Raw genomic sequence first — 15,322 nt, forward strand, 5'->3', positions numbered from 1 at the left:
ATGTCTAAACACTCAACTGCATTTCACACTTTTAACTTTTTTTATATATTTTACCTTTCTTCAGTTTCCTTCTGCCAGTGTATGTAAAAGAAATCATTAGCACTGAAGTCATATTGCATTAAGCAGTCATCTGTATCAATACTGGTATAGACAGACACCCACACTTGCATTTCTGTTCTCTGTGACGTAAATGTCCCACTAACTATCCGATCAATAGAGCCACAGTTTTACCGATCTTCTGCTTCAGAACAATAGCAGCAAAGTATTTCTGAGGATTAAAAGGCTACAGGCTTTGTTTTCTAGCTAGGAGGAGGACACTGAGCAATAAATGCTGTTAAGTGCTGTCTCAGATGAGAAATTTTACTACAGACACAGAAGAAACAAAGCAGTTTGAATATGGCTTGCATGGTTAAAAGAAACAGAGGTGAGAAAAAGTTTCCATATTTCCTGCTTTCTGTTAACATCAACCTATACTGAAGGTTCCTGATAATAAGAAGTTTGCTTGGATGGAAGCAGTAGTGATCTGGTGCCTGCCCAAAGCACCTGTAACGAGGGAGGAGAGTCCCAACTTTGGGAAGAGGAAGGGTTCATCCCGGAACTCCTGCAGACGTATCTTAAATGCACATGTGATTTTATGGGTTTGATAACATCCAGCAGTTTGCTTCATACAGCAAGAGGTAGGTGCTTTTAATTTCGTTTAGATTATGATGATGGTGGGACAGCAATCACCAATTTCCTATTCTGCTTTCTCATCTCTGTAATTCACTGAATGGAAATTGCCTTCCTTCAGTCACTTTCTGCTTCAAAGCAGCTCTACAAATCCAGTAGATCTGCTTACTGCGGTGGACACTGGTGCAGAGATTCACTGACCTGGGAGCGAGTCACCTTTCTGTACACGGTCCTTCTCCGTGTTTTTCTCATCTCAGTCTTTTCAACTGATAAAAGGTAAGTTCTGGAAAGGCTTTATTTTCTTTATACAAAAAGAGGAAAGACTGCCATAAGAGTATCTCAGGTGGAGCAGCAGGTCAGCAGACAAAACTGTAAATTGCATAGATTTAAGCTGAGCTGTAAGTGTTAGTTGCAACAAAAAGTCAGTTTTGGCCCAAAGTATCTGCTGCTTTGTGGGATCACCACACAGCTGGGCAGAATAACATCTCTTCTTCTCAGCACTTCATGATGCAACAGCAGAGGGTGTTGCAGATCAGGTCTAAGGTGCTCTGAGGAGAACGATGTAGAATTTCTTACACAGCATTTGTTTGGGGGGTTTTTTGGGTTTTTTTTTTTTGGTTTTTTGTTTTTTTTTTCTTTCTGGCTGATTCTGTTAAGTTTTTGCAAGCTTTAGCACCAACTCAGAAATAACCTGAAAATAATAACGACTGGAAAAAAACACCAAACATATGCATGTATGAAGAGAGGAGGAAAGAGTTAACACAAGGAAACCGTTTCCTTTTTATTCTTCCTTGTCAATAAATGAATGGGAAAAATAAACCAAAAGTGTAATCCACATGGGGAATACTGAAGGAAAGAGATGAACCTTCAGACATGACACAAGACCAGTCATACACATGAAATCCCAGAGGAAATCACTATCCTGAAGTAGGGGATCAAATGTCCCCCAGATACTGCAATATACACAAAGAGAAAGATTATCCAGCACAATTCTGGGCGATTCCTTTCTTCACACCTGATAATTTCCAGGGCACCCTGATGAAAACTGAGACCCTACATCCTGTTTGTCAGCTTCCATTGTAAGATAAGTGAAAATCCATGATGCACAGAACAGCTGAGGAAGTCCTATAGATTCCCAAAGAAAAGTCTGCTCATTGCAATGAGACCATCCTTCTATTGATCCCCATGCCTCCCTCTTGTCTAACAAACATCCCCATGGGAAAACCTTGGAGACTGAATTGTGCAAACCTTTAGGAAGATTTCCACATACTACAAATGTAGATCTTTTTATTTTTTAATTTACAAAGAAAAGAGAATAACTGATCCAAAACTGGGCACTACTCTCATGTCAATACTGTGTCTGTTACTGAGCAAAAGAGCTCTATGGCTGGATATAGCACCACAACAAAGTAATACTCACACCTCCTAAGTAGTTGCCTTAACTGCCTTATTGCAAGCAGATAACGACCCACTGAAATCACGTTCAGAGGAGGAATGCCAGACTTTCCCTGTAATATCTGCATCACTGCTAAATACAAAATTTTCAAAGATGCATCCTGGAAGCAGGGTTTGGTGGACAGTCGGCCATAATTCCTGGTTATGGACAGAAAGCCGTAATTTCTCCAAAGGGACTGATTACTCTAATAGCTGCACTCAGTCAAAAGCCAGCCATCAGCTGCATGCATTACAAACAAAATTCAATCTTTGATCCATGTGTTTTTAATTTACAACATAGTACAAAACACACATTTCAGTGGCTGTAGGCATTTCACAGTGACGTGAATGCGATCAAGTCGCCAAGCAAGAAGGGAAGTTTTACCCCTCCCTGGTTCATACGATGTTGATGGCCCAGCCAAATGTAAGCAGGAAATCAGTTCTGCCAGAATGACATGCACAGCCCCACAGAAGCATAGTATTTCTTGGTTTAGGCATAGGATGCAAGACTGCCTTCTAAAGAAGTTAGCAATAAATAAGCACTAGGAGGCATGGACTGACATGGAGAAGAGAGAACCCTTTCAGATTGACTGGGGGGTGCAAATTAAGGGGTAGATTAAGTGCTCTCTGTTTTAATTTCTCTGCTCAAGTCCACCTAAGTTCTCTTCCTGAGCATGCTTTGTGTGCTATAAATATGCATTCTTATTTGTACTTTACCTAAACTTAGTTTAACTGGAGGTTCATTTCACAGTAATTGGTTAATATCACAGCAAGGTTAAGGGAAAATAAATATTCTGGTACTGAAGAATTCCCAGAGTTGACAGCTCCCCAAACCACTTCTTGAAGGTTTACTTAGGTAGATATTGCTGACACCGTTTTAAGAGTATTTTGACAGTATTATTTGAGAGCCAAGTATGACAGAACCAAAAGAAGAAAATGCCACTCTAGTGGTAAATGGGAAGCCTTCTGGCATGTGGCAAGATCATTGGAGCACCAAGTGCTCGCCCAGGAATGAAAACCACACAGTAACATTAAGAATAAAAGTAGAATATGCACCCTTTTCCCATCAATCAAATCTGCTCCCTAAAAGGGAGATAAATCTCTTCACTGACTCAATAAGACATAAACACTTACCCTTCAGCAGCCATGCAGATTTTCCCAAAGTTTCTAAAAGAATAGCTGTTTAATGGAAAAAGTTACCTGGGTTTTTGTAGATGCTAAGCACATCCTTGAAATAATGAGGTAAGAATCTTTCTAATAAAAGCAGCACATCCTCCAACTCCTCCAGAATGCCCACAAGCAGAAAATTTTCATTAACATTCAGCTTTGCTCTTTCAAGGGCCCATTCACCAGGCTCCCTGTATGATATTAATGGAGGGAGGGAGAGGGAGGAGAGAGGGGGGAAAAAAAAAAATTTAAATATTAATTTACTTCAGGAATTCAAGCCAAGAACACAACTGAATAAAAAAATATTCAGTGTTGTACTTTCAAGAGAACATACCCCCCCTCACCAAACCTGAGTGGTTTACTGCATTTTTCCGCACAACATCTAGACTTGGTTTGGCATGTGAAAACATGATCACATTAAAAGGAGGTTAACTGCTGCCTGGAAGTACTCAGTTCTGTAGACAACTTTCGCTACGTTGTTTAAAGGTCACACTTCTGTGAACTCCTGTATTTCAACTCAGAAGCATGGCCCATCTCACGGGAGGAACGACTTCCCTGGGTGATGAAAGGTGCTAAGGAGTGGCAGGGTCCACATCAGCACTGCTGCGAGCAATTGCTGCCTGCTGTTACCCAGTGAATACCACACAGGGGGCTACTGGCCAGTTTCCCACCCTGTCCTTCATCTTAACTTCTGCCAAAATCACCAGGAGCTTCTCTTTCCGTGCCATTACCCCCAACTGCCCTATGGCTCCGTTACGGGATTTGCAATTGTTTGCTCTGACTGATACTGGTTTGAAGATCAGTTTAGGGTTATTCTATCTTTTTCCCCCCTAAGAGAAGCTGGCAGGACATCAGTACATCATTATGCTTCTCTCATAGTTTCATGGAAGCACAATTAGGTTCGACAAGCATATGAATCCTAAGTCCCTTAGATGTACTTATATTAATTTATGTCCTGGGAGCAGCAGTCAGCATTCATATTGATACAGGATATAATGCCAGTGTCCAGACTAAAGGAAATCAGCTTTTTCCAGGGTCCAGCTAGTATGATGAACATCTGAGTCACACAGGCTACCTGAGAGGGGCTAGAGATCACGCCTCTTGCCTGACTTCCATCAGACTATTGCAAATTGTATGTGATAGTGAACTTCCAACATTTGTCTGAGGCTCTTCTGATGACACGCAGAAAAGCTTATTGGTTTACATTCCCACTAGAGCAGACCTGGAGCAGGTTTTTCATTCCCTACCACCTTCTTTGCATTGGTTCCTTTCCTGGAAGAGCAGGGTGTTCTACCAAATACTACGATCCTCCTTCTTGCAGCTGCTAGTGAGATTAGGAAGTAGCTGAAGGAAGTGCAAGAGCATGATAGGAGACAGATCAGATTAACATCAGATCAGACAAGCTGCAGAGTGGTATTTCAATGTGCTGTTTGGGAATCTCATAGAGGTATGGTGTGAAAGTAGTCAGGCGTGTCACTGTTGTTAAAGGGACTCCTCATATGTACACATTAAGTGTGCAAACATAAGCATTTGCAAATGAGGCCAAAATGCATTAAAAAAAGTGTAATGAAATGAAGTCATGAGTCTGTTTTGATACTTAGAAACTGAGACATAAGAATGAATACATTTTCACTTGTTATTACTGCTACAAAAATGTATGGCTTTTGAAAGAAAATTTTGAAGACGTACAGTTGTTGCATTATGGAGAAGCTGTAACAACAAATAAATAGAATACCTTTAAGTTGAACAAACTTAATAAAGAACATGCTGTGACCAACAAACTAAAGTATTTGAAAACAAGATGGTATTTAAAATTATTCACATATTATTGCATAAAAGTTTACTAAGCAGTATCAATAATACAGTGAAATGAGAATGGCATAGACACATTCAAAATGAGCTAGCTCAATTACAGCAGTAGAAGGTTGCACTTTACATAGTTTTAAGCATGATTACTATTTCTTACATGGACACAGAAACCTGGAATTCCTCAGCTATAGACCTGAGACGAGCATCTGAGCAGAGCTAAAACATGCATTACAAAATTACAGCACAGGTAAAACGATTAACAAGCACATATGATCACTGCCATTCTCACCTTGCCAACCCAGAAAAGAAAAATCCACATAAATACATCCAGATTTGATGAATTATTCAAGTATTAAATGAAGAAAAAAAGAATAGTACTGCATTCGTATTATCCTCCTTATCCCAAAATATATGCATGCAGTTACCACATACAGCACTACACTGTACTTGCACTTTGCTCTTGTACTTCAAATAACTGTTGTCTCTTTATTACCAGTTTCTGACCAAATGTTGGCAACAGCTATTGCTGAACAAATTGGAATACCTTGTACATATTTACCTGCATCTTGGATGTTGTCCACAGAAATATGGTATGATGTAAAATAACCTAGGATTGGAACATTCAGGGTAGTTTTCAAGGATACATACATTAATGTCCTGTGGGGAAGGAAAGAAAAAAGGAAAAAAAAAAAAAAAGAGGTTGAACACTGCATTTTTCTTTCTCTATTAACAAACATTTTATCTCATACTTTATACAGTCATCTCAGAGAGTTGTGCTGAGGCTATACCAAATACCTTACAAGTCATCTACTGGTCAATTAATGTAGTTCTAAATATCATTAGAAAGTTTTTTTTGGGGGGGGGGGAGTAGGAAAAGTGATTTTGTCCTAGAATGCAAAAAACACATTTATTTTTTCATAGCTGCAAATTATGCAATTATTACATTGAGATTACCGTGTGATTCAAAGTGGGACACATGGATCAACCTTCATATTGAGTTATATTTAAAATATTCAGGAGATTATTTTCAGACTCTTCTTTCTTCTAAATATACCCTGGGGGAAACCTGAAGTAGCCAGAATAAATCAAATTGAGACAACAATTATTTTCTTTATTTTTTTTTTATTCTGCTTCATTCAATGCCTGGAATGAACAAACATAAGTGGTAATTTGCACAGCTTGCTCTTTATATAAAAACATACATCACTTTTGATTACAATTCTGCACATTCCTCAGATGTTCAGAATTGAGCCTATTGTGTAAACTTTCACTGAGTAAAGGGCTTATTAGAAAGTATTTATCAATTTCATGATTTATTGTTCTTCTAATTAGGAGCTACTTATCATTTTTCAAAGACTAGGCATAGCTACTGAACCCTGGGGAACTGTATTCCACTTCTAGCTTTACTCTAGCACAACGATAAATGTACCTGCATGCGGGACTGAATTCCTCTACCCTTATCTAGTCTAATAGACCCTTCCTCTGCAAGCGGACCCACCGACTCCAGAGAGATGTACAGGGCAAAAAAAAAAAGTGCAAGACAACATAAGCAAAGATGAAAGGATGTCATCTTTGCAAAAAACATCTTCATTCTTATTTAAAGACACGTGCTTTTATAATGCAACAGGCTTGATACACATCAATATCAAACCAATGGCTAACCAAATCCATACCTCACCAAGGAAATAAAACATGATAGAGAACACTTCAGTGGGCAACATGCCCTCCGCAAAGACCAAAGCGCTTGGCAGTGTGGGAGACATGGAGAGCATCCCCTGCTCTTCCGGGGCAGCACGGGGTACAGGCCTCCGGCCACAGCATCCGCTTCTGAGACCTCAGCGCAGAAAAGCTCTTCCCAGAACTTCAGCCCTCACGCCTAACTTCGTTAGTGTCACATTTGGGTCCGTAAGCCTTTTAAAGTACATTCCTGTTTCCTCCTCTGTCTAGCACTTACGTAAATCGGATTTTATAACCACATCAGAAGACCCTGGCCTGGGAAGTAAATCACATGGTGAGGAACCATCAAAGAAAACAACATAAAAATTGCCAACTGGGATACAAACAACCCTGCTCCCCCTGATGTATTTAAGCATACTGAGAAGGGCTGGCCTTAAATACGTACCAGAAGATTTATGGTCAAGACCTGAATTTTGACACTCAAGGCTCTGAAGCTAACCAGCCCCCATTCTCAATGCTATGAACGCTACTAAGAAATCTACTTGTGGCACAGTAAGATGGCACAAGCAAAGTGTCCCTCCTATCATCTTGATAATTTTTTTTTTAAACATGAATTAAGAATTGCAGTTCTTAAAAGGTTTGTTGTGCTCTTATGACAGACACCACCAGAGATGTTTTCAGGGACGCGTATTTTCAGTTTCCAGAAGAAACTGCACAGACCTGCCTAAATTCATAAATTGCTTTGATTTAAAAAAGTTGGAAATCCTGTCTCAGCAATAGTTTAAATTATGTCGAAGCTGCCATCCACTTGATTAATGGATTAATTAGAAGGCAGAAGAACTATGTCAGATTTAGAAATGATTAGTATGACCCAAGAGCTGTTCCTTCTTTCTCGCTCCTATACCAAGGTGAAGGGACATAAACTCACAGCAAAGAAACCTATTGCTTCTTTGCAAGAATAATGAATACAGTGAGTCAGAAAATATTCCCTGAGATAGATAAGAATCAATACCTGATCCAGGAGCCTAACAGAGACCTTTCCTTCTGAAAGCACTATTTGATTAATATGGCCAAAGAAACATTCAGACAGTAAAAGCAACGTAAATTTGCGAGGAAAATCCTGCAGCTTTAACAATTGCACAGCTTATATTTAGTCAGAAAGAGATTTTTAGTATTCCTTTTTAAGGGTAAACTGCTGTAGGATGACTGAAACAATCGGGATGGCACTAATCTAAACTATCGAGTGGCAATCCTCTTCAAATTTGATTTGTGGAAAGAATGCGAAAGGATGAGAGAGAAAAATCTTCCTCCCTCCTCACCGATGCACTCAAGGTTTCAGATAAAGGCCAGGTATGCTTTCATAGGAACCTACGATTTTTTGGCACACAACGGCACGCTTTTCATGTTCCTGACATCAGAAGCACCAGGTTTTACCCTGCGGTAAAAGCACTGCCCCGTTCCAGCCTGCGCGTACCAGCACCGCTGCACGGCGCATCGCAGCTGCTGGAGGGTCCTGAGCCATCTGCAGCGCCGGCTCGCCTTTCCCATTTTCATGTATCCACAACTTGTGAAATAAATCACCAGCCACCAGCCGTCCCCTCAGAGGAGATTTTACTTGATGATAGTTATGCAGCTCCACGAGGCGTGAAGTCACCATTTAACCAAGAGGTGGGGCGAAGGAAAGGCTGGCCTGAGGTGTGCTGGTCCTTACAAAACTTAAACACGGCTGAAGGAAGGAGCTCTTCGGTTGTGAGCGGGACTTAGAGGAATTTCGTTTTTTTCCCGAGCATGGAAAGCTAAGGTGAAATTCCATTATTCTAGGCCATGTTATTGTGTTATCCCAAGCAACGTTAATGCTACTCTTCCCAGTAAGAGCATGTTTTCCCAGCAGGACACAGATCTTTCAGGGCAGAAAGGTTTTTATGTGAAACAACAAACTGCAAGGTGACACATGTCAGCCTTGCTCATTTAAATCACTGGAGGAGCCTTGTAAAAAAAATTATTCAAACACAGCTCAGAAAGATACAGAAAGAAACAGAGCTACTTTGATCATACCCCTCCACAATAAAGAAAGAGGAATTTTATTTTATTCCTCAGCTCCTGGCTACAATCCACACTGCTCATGTCCTGCTGGGCTTCTGTCTCCAGGAGGGCAGGGGGACGCCCAGAACCAGCCCCGGGGCTGCAAGTAACAACAGGAACCATCTTTCTTTTTAATAGTACTGTATTTTTCTATTGTTACAATTTTGGCTGAAATTGTAAATTGGTAATGTCTACTTCCTTCCTCTATAAAATTGTTTTTCCTATAAAAATCACAATGTGCCCTAATCTATTTATCGGTCAATGAGCCAAACGACTATCTATCAGAAATATATCAAAGGTGTGTTATTAATATATTTTTTTAAGTTAACAAACAAACTGCTTAATTTGCCATAGCGAGTTCACACATGTCATAAGAGGAAGTAGGCACATGATTAAAAATATTTCAAGGATACAAAATTCCTTTGAGAATTTTAAAGCTATATAAAAAAAGCTAACTTGAAAGTATCTTTTGTGGAACAATAAACAATTTACTTAAGTTAATGTCTTTAACTCATTGCAAATACTGTACCATAGACAAAAAGATGCGACCTTAGATTTGAGAGTTTGATTTTTTTTTTTTCTCTCCTAATATAAAATCCTAAGAGTACTGGGAGAAATAGTAACTTTTTTTGTCCAGCAGAAGGAACACATAGTTTTTTTTAAAAAGGAAATAATTCTTGGGCCTCAAAACATTCCCTTATTTCTTGATCCTCAGCAGCTCAACCAAAAATTACAGAAACACCAGACCCTGACATGGATGTACGGCAATTCCCTCAATTCTCCCTAAGAATTTAAAATAAGGAATCGTAACTCAAATACATACATGCCTTGCAAATATTTTTCCATTAATCATCCATTTTTCTATGGGAAGCCATAAAACCAGCCTTTCACAATCAAAATGAAAAATATGACATATCTTTCCATGCCCTGCCTTTGTGGGATACTCCAACTTCTGTGAAACCAGGAGACCCTGCTTACAGCCCAGCCACGGTGCACGTTCCTTACTTAAGTTTGAAGGTTATAGATGTGAAGTTGAGGTGTGTCATGAAGGCTACAGAGGAAGCAGCGACCTAAATAAATACCTTTCAAGTCTCCATAAAAGGAAATGAAATAAAACGATGTGGAAAACCAGTGAGTGAGCCCAGTCTACAGTGACCTCTCCTGCATACAATGCTGTTCTTCATACGCCGCTACAGTCGGCGGCGCAGCCCAGTCCTCACTGTGGCCAGCCAAGGAAAATTCTTCTGCTCTTCTGAGAGCCCCCAAGAATCCTCTCGCGGCTTGTAAAATGTTTTCTCACATACTTGCTCGGTGTTTTTAAAGAGGTCAAACTGACCGTTACATCCTGAGGACACCGTTGCATCATATGAACTAAATACAACCACACTGAAAAAAAAAATTCTGCTGCTTTCTCTGACCCCAGCTAGGGAGCTCTGGGTGGCCGCAGAGTGATGGCGAAGAAAATGTAAACACGACAGCTCAGAAGAGGGTTCACAAGTGTAAGTATGAAATGAAAGAAGGAAAAGCAAAACCTCCTACTTTGTAAGGCTACATCGAAAAGTCAAGGTATACTTGGCATGAAGGTTTTCAAATATAAATGTAACATTACTTACTAAATCTTATTTAAAAGCACAAATTATTTACATATTTTTATGGAAAATAAACCATAATGCAACACATTTTTAACCCTAGTTAGAGAGGTTTTGACTTCATCTGGTGATTATTTAATGTTTCTATTCAATCTTAGTCAAGTATTTGTCTAACTAGAGCCACACAGCAGCAAGATGACATGTTTCTCTCAAATTTTGGAGGCATTTGGTACTTGTTCATGTGTCTATGCTAATGGCACTGCCAACAGATTGCTGTGGGGTGGGCAGGTGCTGGGCATCACCTCCCAAGCCAGCACTGCCAACACAGCCCAAACCCAGTGTTTCCCGGCCCGTACTCTTGTGCTAGTGAGCCCCTCCAAGGAGGGCTGCCAGGTGGGTGGATTGTGCCAAACTGGGTGGGATGATGGTCCTCTGGAGATGACAGCAAGCTGGACAAATCTACTGGGACATCAGTGGCAGGCTGCAAAGCGAGCAGGGGGCACTTCGGGGAGAATCTAGCTAACCTAAATGTGGGTTTATGTCCCCAAATCCCCTGCACCAGCTGCGATTGTGCCTTTGCTCCTGTACAGGCTTTGGCAGCTCAAAAAGCAACAGAAACCCTTTTCTTTCCCTTTGTTGCCTTCTGGTCTTCTACCAAAAAGAAGGAACAACATGGGGCTCACTTGCAGAAATGCCGCAATGCCACCACAGCACTGCTCCGCTCCAGCTGTGCACGGCATGCACCCCTTGGAGCCACACAGGCCACATTTAATAACTTCAGTCTCCATGTGCATTTCTTTTAGTCTTTTTGCCAACATGGTCATTGTAACGACTGGGAAACAGTCACCGAGCACGTGGCTGTTTCACCCTGACACTGACTGTCCCAAATACTGCCACCGGTGTAAGAGCCACCCACGATCCCAGCATTTTCTTCTGTGGCACCATGAAATCCACAAATGTGTCCTCAGTTCAGCTGGGATAGAGTTAATTTTCTTCACAGAAGCTAGTATGAGGCTATGTTTTGGATCTGGGATGAAAAAATGTTGATAACATACTGGTGTTTTTAGCTGTTGCTAAGCAGTCAAGGACTGTCCAGCTTTCCATGCTCTGCCCTGCCAGCAACAGGGCTGAGGGGGCACACGGAGCTGGGAGGGGGCACAGCCGGGACAACTGACCAAACGGATATTCCATACCATATGATGTCATGCCCAGTATATAAACTGGAGGAGTTGGCTGGGGAGGTGCTGCGGCTCGGGAACTAACTGGGCATCAGTCAGCAGGTGGTGAGCAACTGCGCTGTGCACCACTTGTTTTGTATGTTCTTTTATCATTATCTTTTGCTTGTTTGTTTGTTTCCTGTCCTATTAAACTGTCTTTATCGCAGCCCACGAGTTCTAATCTTTTTCTTTTCCAATTCTCTCCCCCATCCCACTGGGAAGGTAAGCAAAGAGCTGTGCGGTTGTTTTGGCTACCTGCTGGGTTAAACCACAACAGAATGCCAGGGACGACTTCTCTCTTCTTAGCTACCTGGCAGATCTCGGCTAGTTACTGATGAGACAGCAGAGGTGGGCCTCGCGTTTCATCCTGAAAAGGATCTCAACTGCTGCGACAGAGAAGACTAGATCTGTGAGAGACATGCGGTAAGGCTAATCCTCTGGTGGGCCCATGCAACAGACTTAGGTCTGGCTTGGGACGACAGATGCTACAGCAGATGGAGGCCAGTGACAGAATTTTGGGGACTGGAGCACAAAACACAGAAGTGCCTGGGGTACCCAAACAGCTCGGGTTGTGCTCCCCAAAGTCAACCTCTTCTAGTTGGCTTTCACCATCGCTTTTCCTGCTTAAAGGTCAAGAGGTATGTCACTTTACCTTTGACAAACAGTACATTTGAAAGCTGAGCTAAGGTTTGCATTTTAAAACTAGTTTTCAGTCACAGATAATATTCCTTTCAACTCTTTCTCGCTTGGTGCGCCTCTTTTTGAAGAGATACACTTCTGAACGCTTTGTACAGCTCTTGAAAGGCTGCACAGACATTTCACACCTTTGCAGGTATTCAAGTTCCTTTCCTCCACATATTTGTCAGGAGGTGAAACATGCTTTTTAAAAAAAAAATCCTTGCTCTCTTCAATTCCCAGAAAACCCTCATTATAATTTCTTCAACAAACTGCTCTTTGCCTTCAGCTAAATCATATATTCAATAAAAAGCAGCAGCAAAAGCAACTGGAGAATGAAGAAAAGAAAAGAGCCCTCTCATCACGCATACTTGTGTAAGGTCCGGCACACTGCTAGAAAAGGAGACAGTGTAATAGCCTACGCAGCAGATCAGAAGAATATCCTTTAGAAAGTCTCAGGGGCTCCTAGCAGCAGCACGTTGGCGAGCAAAAGCACCCCGTAGAGCCAGCTCATTTGATTCAAGCTGCTGTCCTCCAGCCTTCTTAGTTAAAGGTTACTTCAAAACAGAAGCTGTCCTGAAAAACAAAGCAGTGTGCTCTTATAAATGTGTTGGGCTTTTTCCCCCTAAATAATTTTTCACTTATTATCTGGAAGCAGATTCTCTGCCCTTCTCCACTTTTCCAATTCTTCTTCTACAGCCAACACTGCTGTCGACAAATCGTTAGTCAACCACTCGTTTTGACACATGGGGGTGTTTACCTACAAGCTACAGCAAGGTCTCTCTCTTGCAGATGACTGGCTGTGCTGCAGGTGAACAAAAGTCCCGGGGACGGCGGGGAGGTGGCAGCATGCTGTCAGTAGCCAGGGGCTATCAAGGCCAACCCAGAATCTTGCAGAGAGCCCCTAGGAGTCCCCAGGAAACAATGAGGACAACTGGGAGGACTGGACCCTGCTGTGTTTTCCTGACTATTCACTGGGCTGGTTTTGAAAAGACACTTATGAAAAGTTACCGCATACAGAGTTGTTCTGGGGAAATGACAGCTACAGACGGAGGCAACGTTCAAGTGGCCACCCTTCAACTCTTCTCCGTATCAGCTGTCCAGCTAGGCTACTGCAAGCCAAAAGGCTCCAGAGATGTATTATTCCCTCTCTGGCATTACTGGTCTGGGTAGCAAGTCACATCAACATGTTGGCTTGAAGCCAGTCAACCACGTATACAAGAAAAAAATATATCGCAGAAGTGGAGAACATAAAGGCCTCTGCTTTGAAAACTTTTCTTTTTAATGAAAAATGCACTCTAGAAATTTAAAAAAGCCCCTAATTCTCCAATGTTTAATCTAAATAAAGGAAAAGAAGCATTTTTGTTCACTCTTTAGCATGGCATGAGGAGGACTGCTACACTTTCCTCTTCTGAGACTCCAGCTCAGAGACTCGATGGACAGAGAAGACAGGCCAGACAGCCCTCCTTCCCTCCAGGCAGGGGGAAGCCCACCAGCCATCTTACAAAAGGGTGGAGGGAGCTGCCTGCAAGTGCTCTTAGTTAACTTGAGAAAATAAAAGTATTTCTGGGACTTGTGATAAAATCTCGGAAAGCCTGGAAAGAGGGTTGGTTCCGCCCTGCCACCCCCCCCAGTTTCATCTCCAGGGAATGAGTTTTCACCAATTAACATGTTTAGATCAAAACTGAACTGCTCTGTATGCAAAACAGCATCCAAACGTAAAGGTTTGAGCAGTTATGTCTGTTGTTATCTATGCATGACTGCTGTTCTCACAGACAAAAATGGCTTTAATCTAGACAACACGTACGGTCACCACCTCACCTTTGCACACCCGCTTCTCTGGGGTGTGCAAAGCGTACCACCACACTGCACCAGGGAGCAGCAGCAATGCCATAACCCTCCACAGCTTTCTGCTAAGACTTCTTCACCTGTGGTTACAGGGACAGCTTACAGACTTACACTAAATATTTCTATTTCATGCGCTCCAGGGTAGCACATTAATGCTGCATTTGAGAGAGGGGATGGGAAGTTTACAGAACCCTTGGCAACTACTGATGACAAGATAAAACCTAAATATTAGCAGAGACAGTATAATAATGACTATATACATCTTCTATTCCTCTTGTCAAAGCTTGATACTTTTCCTGAGTAACTGCATTGGTAGGCTAGACATTTATACTTGCAAGTTAATGAAACTTCATTTTGTTTCAAAGTACGACATATTTTTTCTTTAATTAAAAAAGCTTGTATTGTAAGAGTAAAATTATTCACGAGTATAATTATTCAATTTATTCAAATTTCTATTATGAAAATCTGGAGAAAAAAAAAAAAGTATTTTCAAATGTTAGGATACGAAGGCTGGTTCAGTTAAGTCTTCTTTTAATTGTGTTCTAATGAGGAAACCTGACTTTTTAAAGCTAGCCTAGAGTAGCCTGTGGTTTGCTTAGATTCAATTTGTGCTGTCTTTACATCAGCATAGATTTCCTTGATTTTTTTTTTTTGGTAGAGGATAATTCTAGGTTTTCTTTGAATTGACTTTCTACTTTTTTCTGGCAAAATACATGTTTTTCTTTTTTTCCCCCAGACCACATAAGCAAATAGGCTGCCACGTTTAATTCCCACTTTTTTCTTTTTGATGGACTCCTCTGGCTGGGTTAATTTGCTTGGCTGTTCTGCCAACAATGTATTCAGCTCTTCTTCCTGGCATCTTAGCAAGTGAAGCAGCAGCTAACAAAACAGTGTCTTCTGTTAGCCGCCTACATTTTCATTTAGTGCAGGCATAAATTATTCATTCATATACAAACTTTTGCTGGCATTAACATAGCAGAGGTGATGAACTATGCACACAATCCCACTATTTAGATGTGACAAACATTAAACACATCTGCAGATTCCAATTATCTAACTTATAATGATGAATAACATTGAGAAAATACATAGGTAGATATATTTCTCTCTTCTCTGTTACCAGAAATCATATTAGTAAATTGTCAAAGACCAGTT

At 41.1% G+C, this 15,322-nt stretch overlaps 1 protein-coding gene across 1 annotated transcript in view; it reads right to left on the bottom strand.

Annotated features, from left to right (window-relative positions):
- UST (uronyl 2-sulfotransferase) overlaps nucleotides 1–15,322 on the bottom strand; it is a gene marked incomplete at its 3' end in the record, with an annotated part of 169,444 nt that overhangs the window by 25,480 nt on the left and 128,642 nt on the right. The window contains exons 6-7 of the mRNA XM_081997119.1: nucleotides 5,639–5,736; nucleotides 3,304–3,461 (exon numbers count right to left, since the gene is read on the bottom strand). Of these exons, the coding sequence (XP_081853245.1) occupies nucleotides 3,304–3,461; nucleotides 5,639–5,736 (256 nt within the window). The remainder of the gene's footprint in view (nucleotides 1–3,303; nucleotides 3,462–5,638; nucleotides 5,737–15,322) is intronic.

This window comes from Phaethon aethereus, assembly GCF_964289735.1.
Source record: "Phaethon aethereus genome assembly, chromosome: 3".
Classification (NCBI taxonomy): Eukaryota; Metazoa; Chordata; class Aves; order Phaethontiformes; family Phaethontidae; genus Phaethon; species Phaethon aethereus.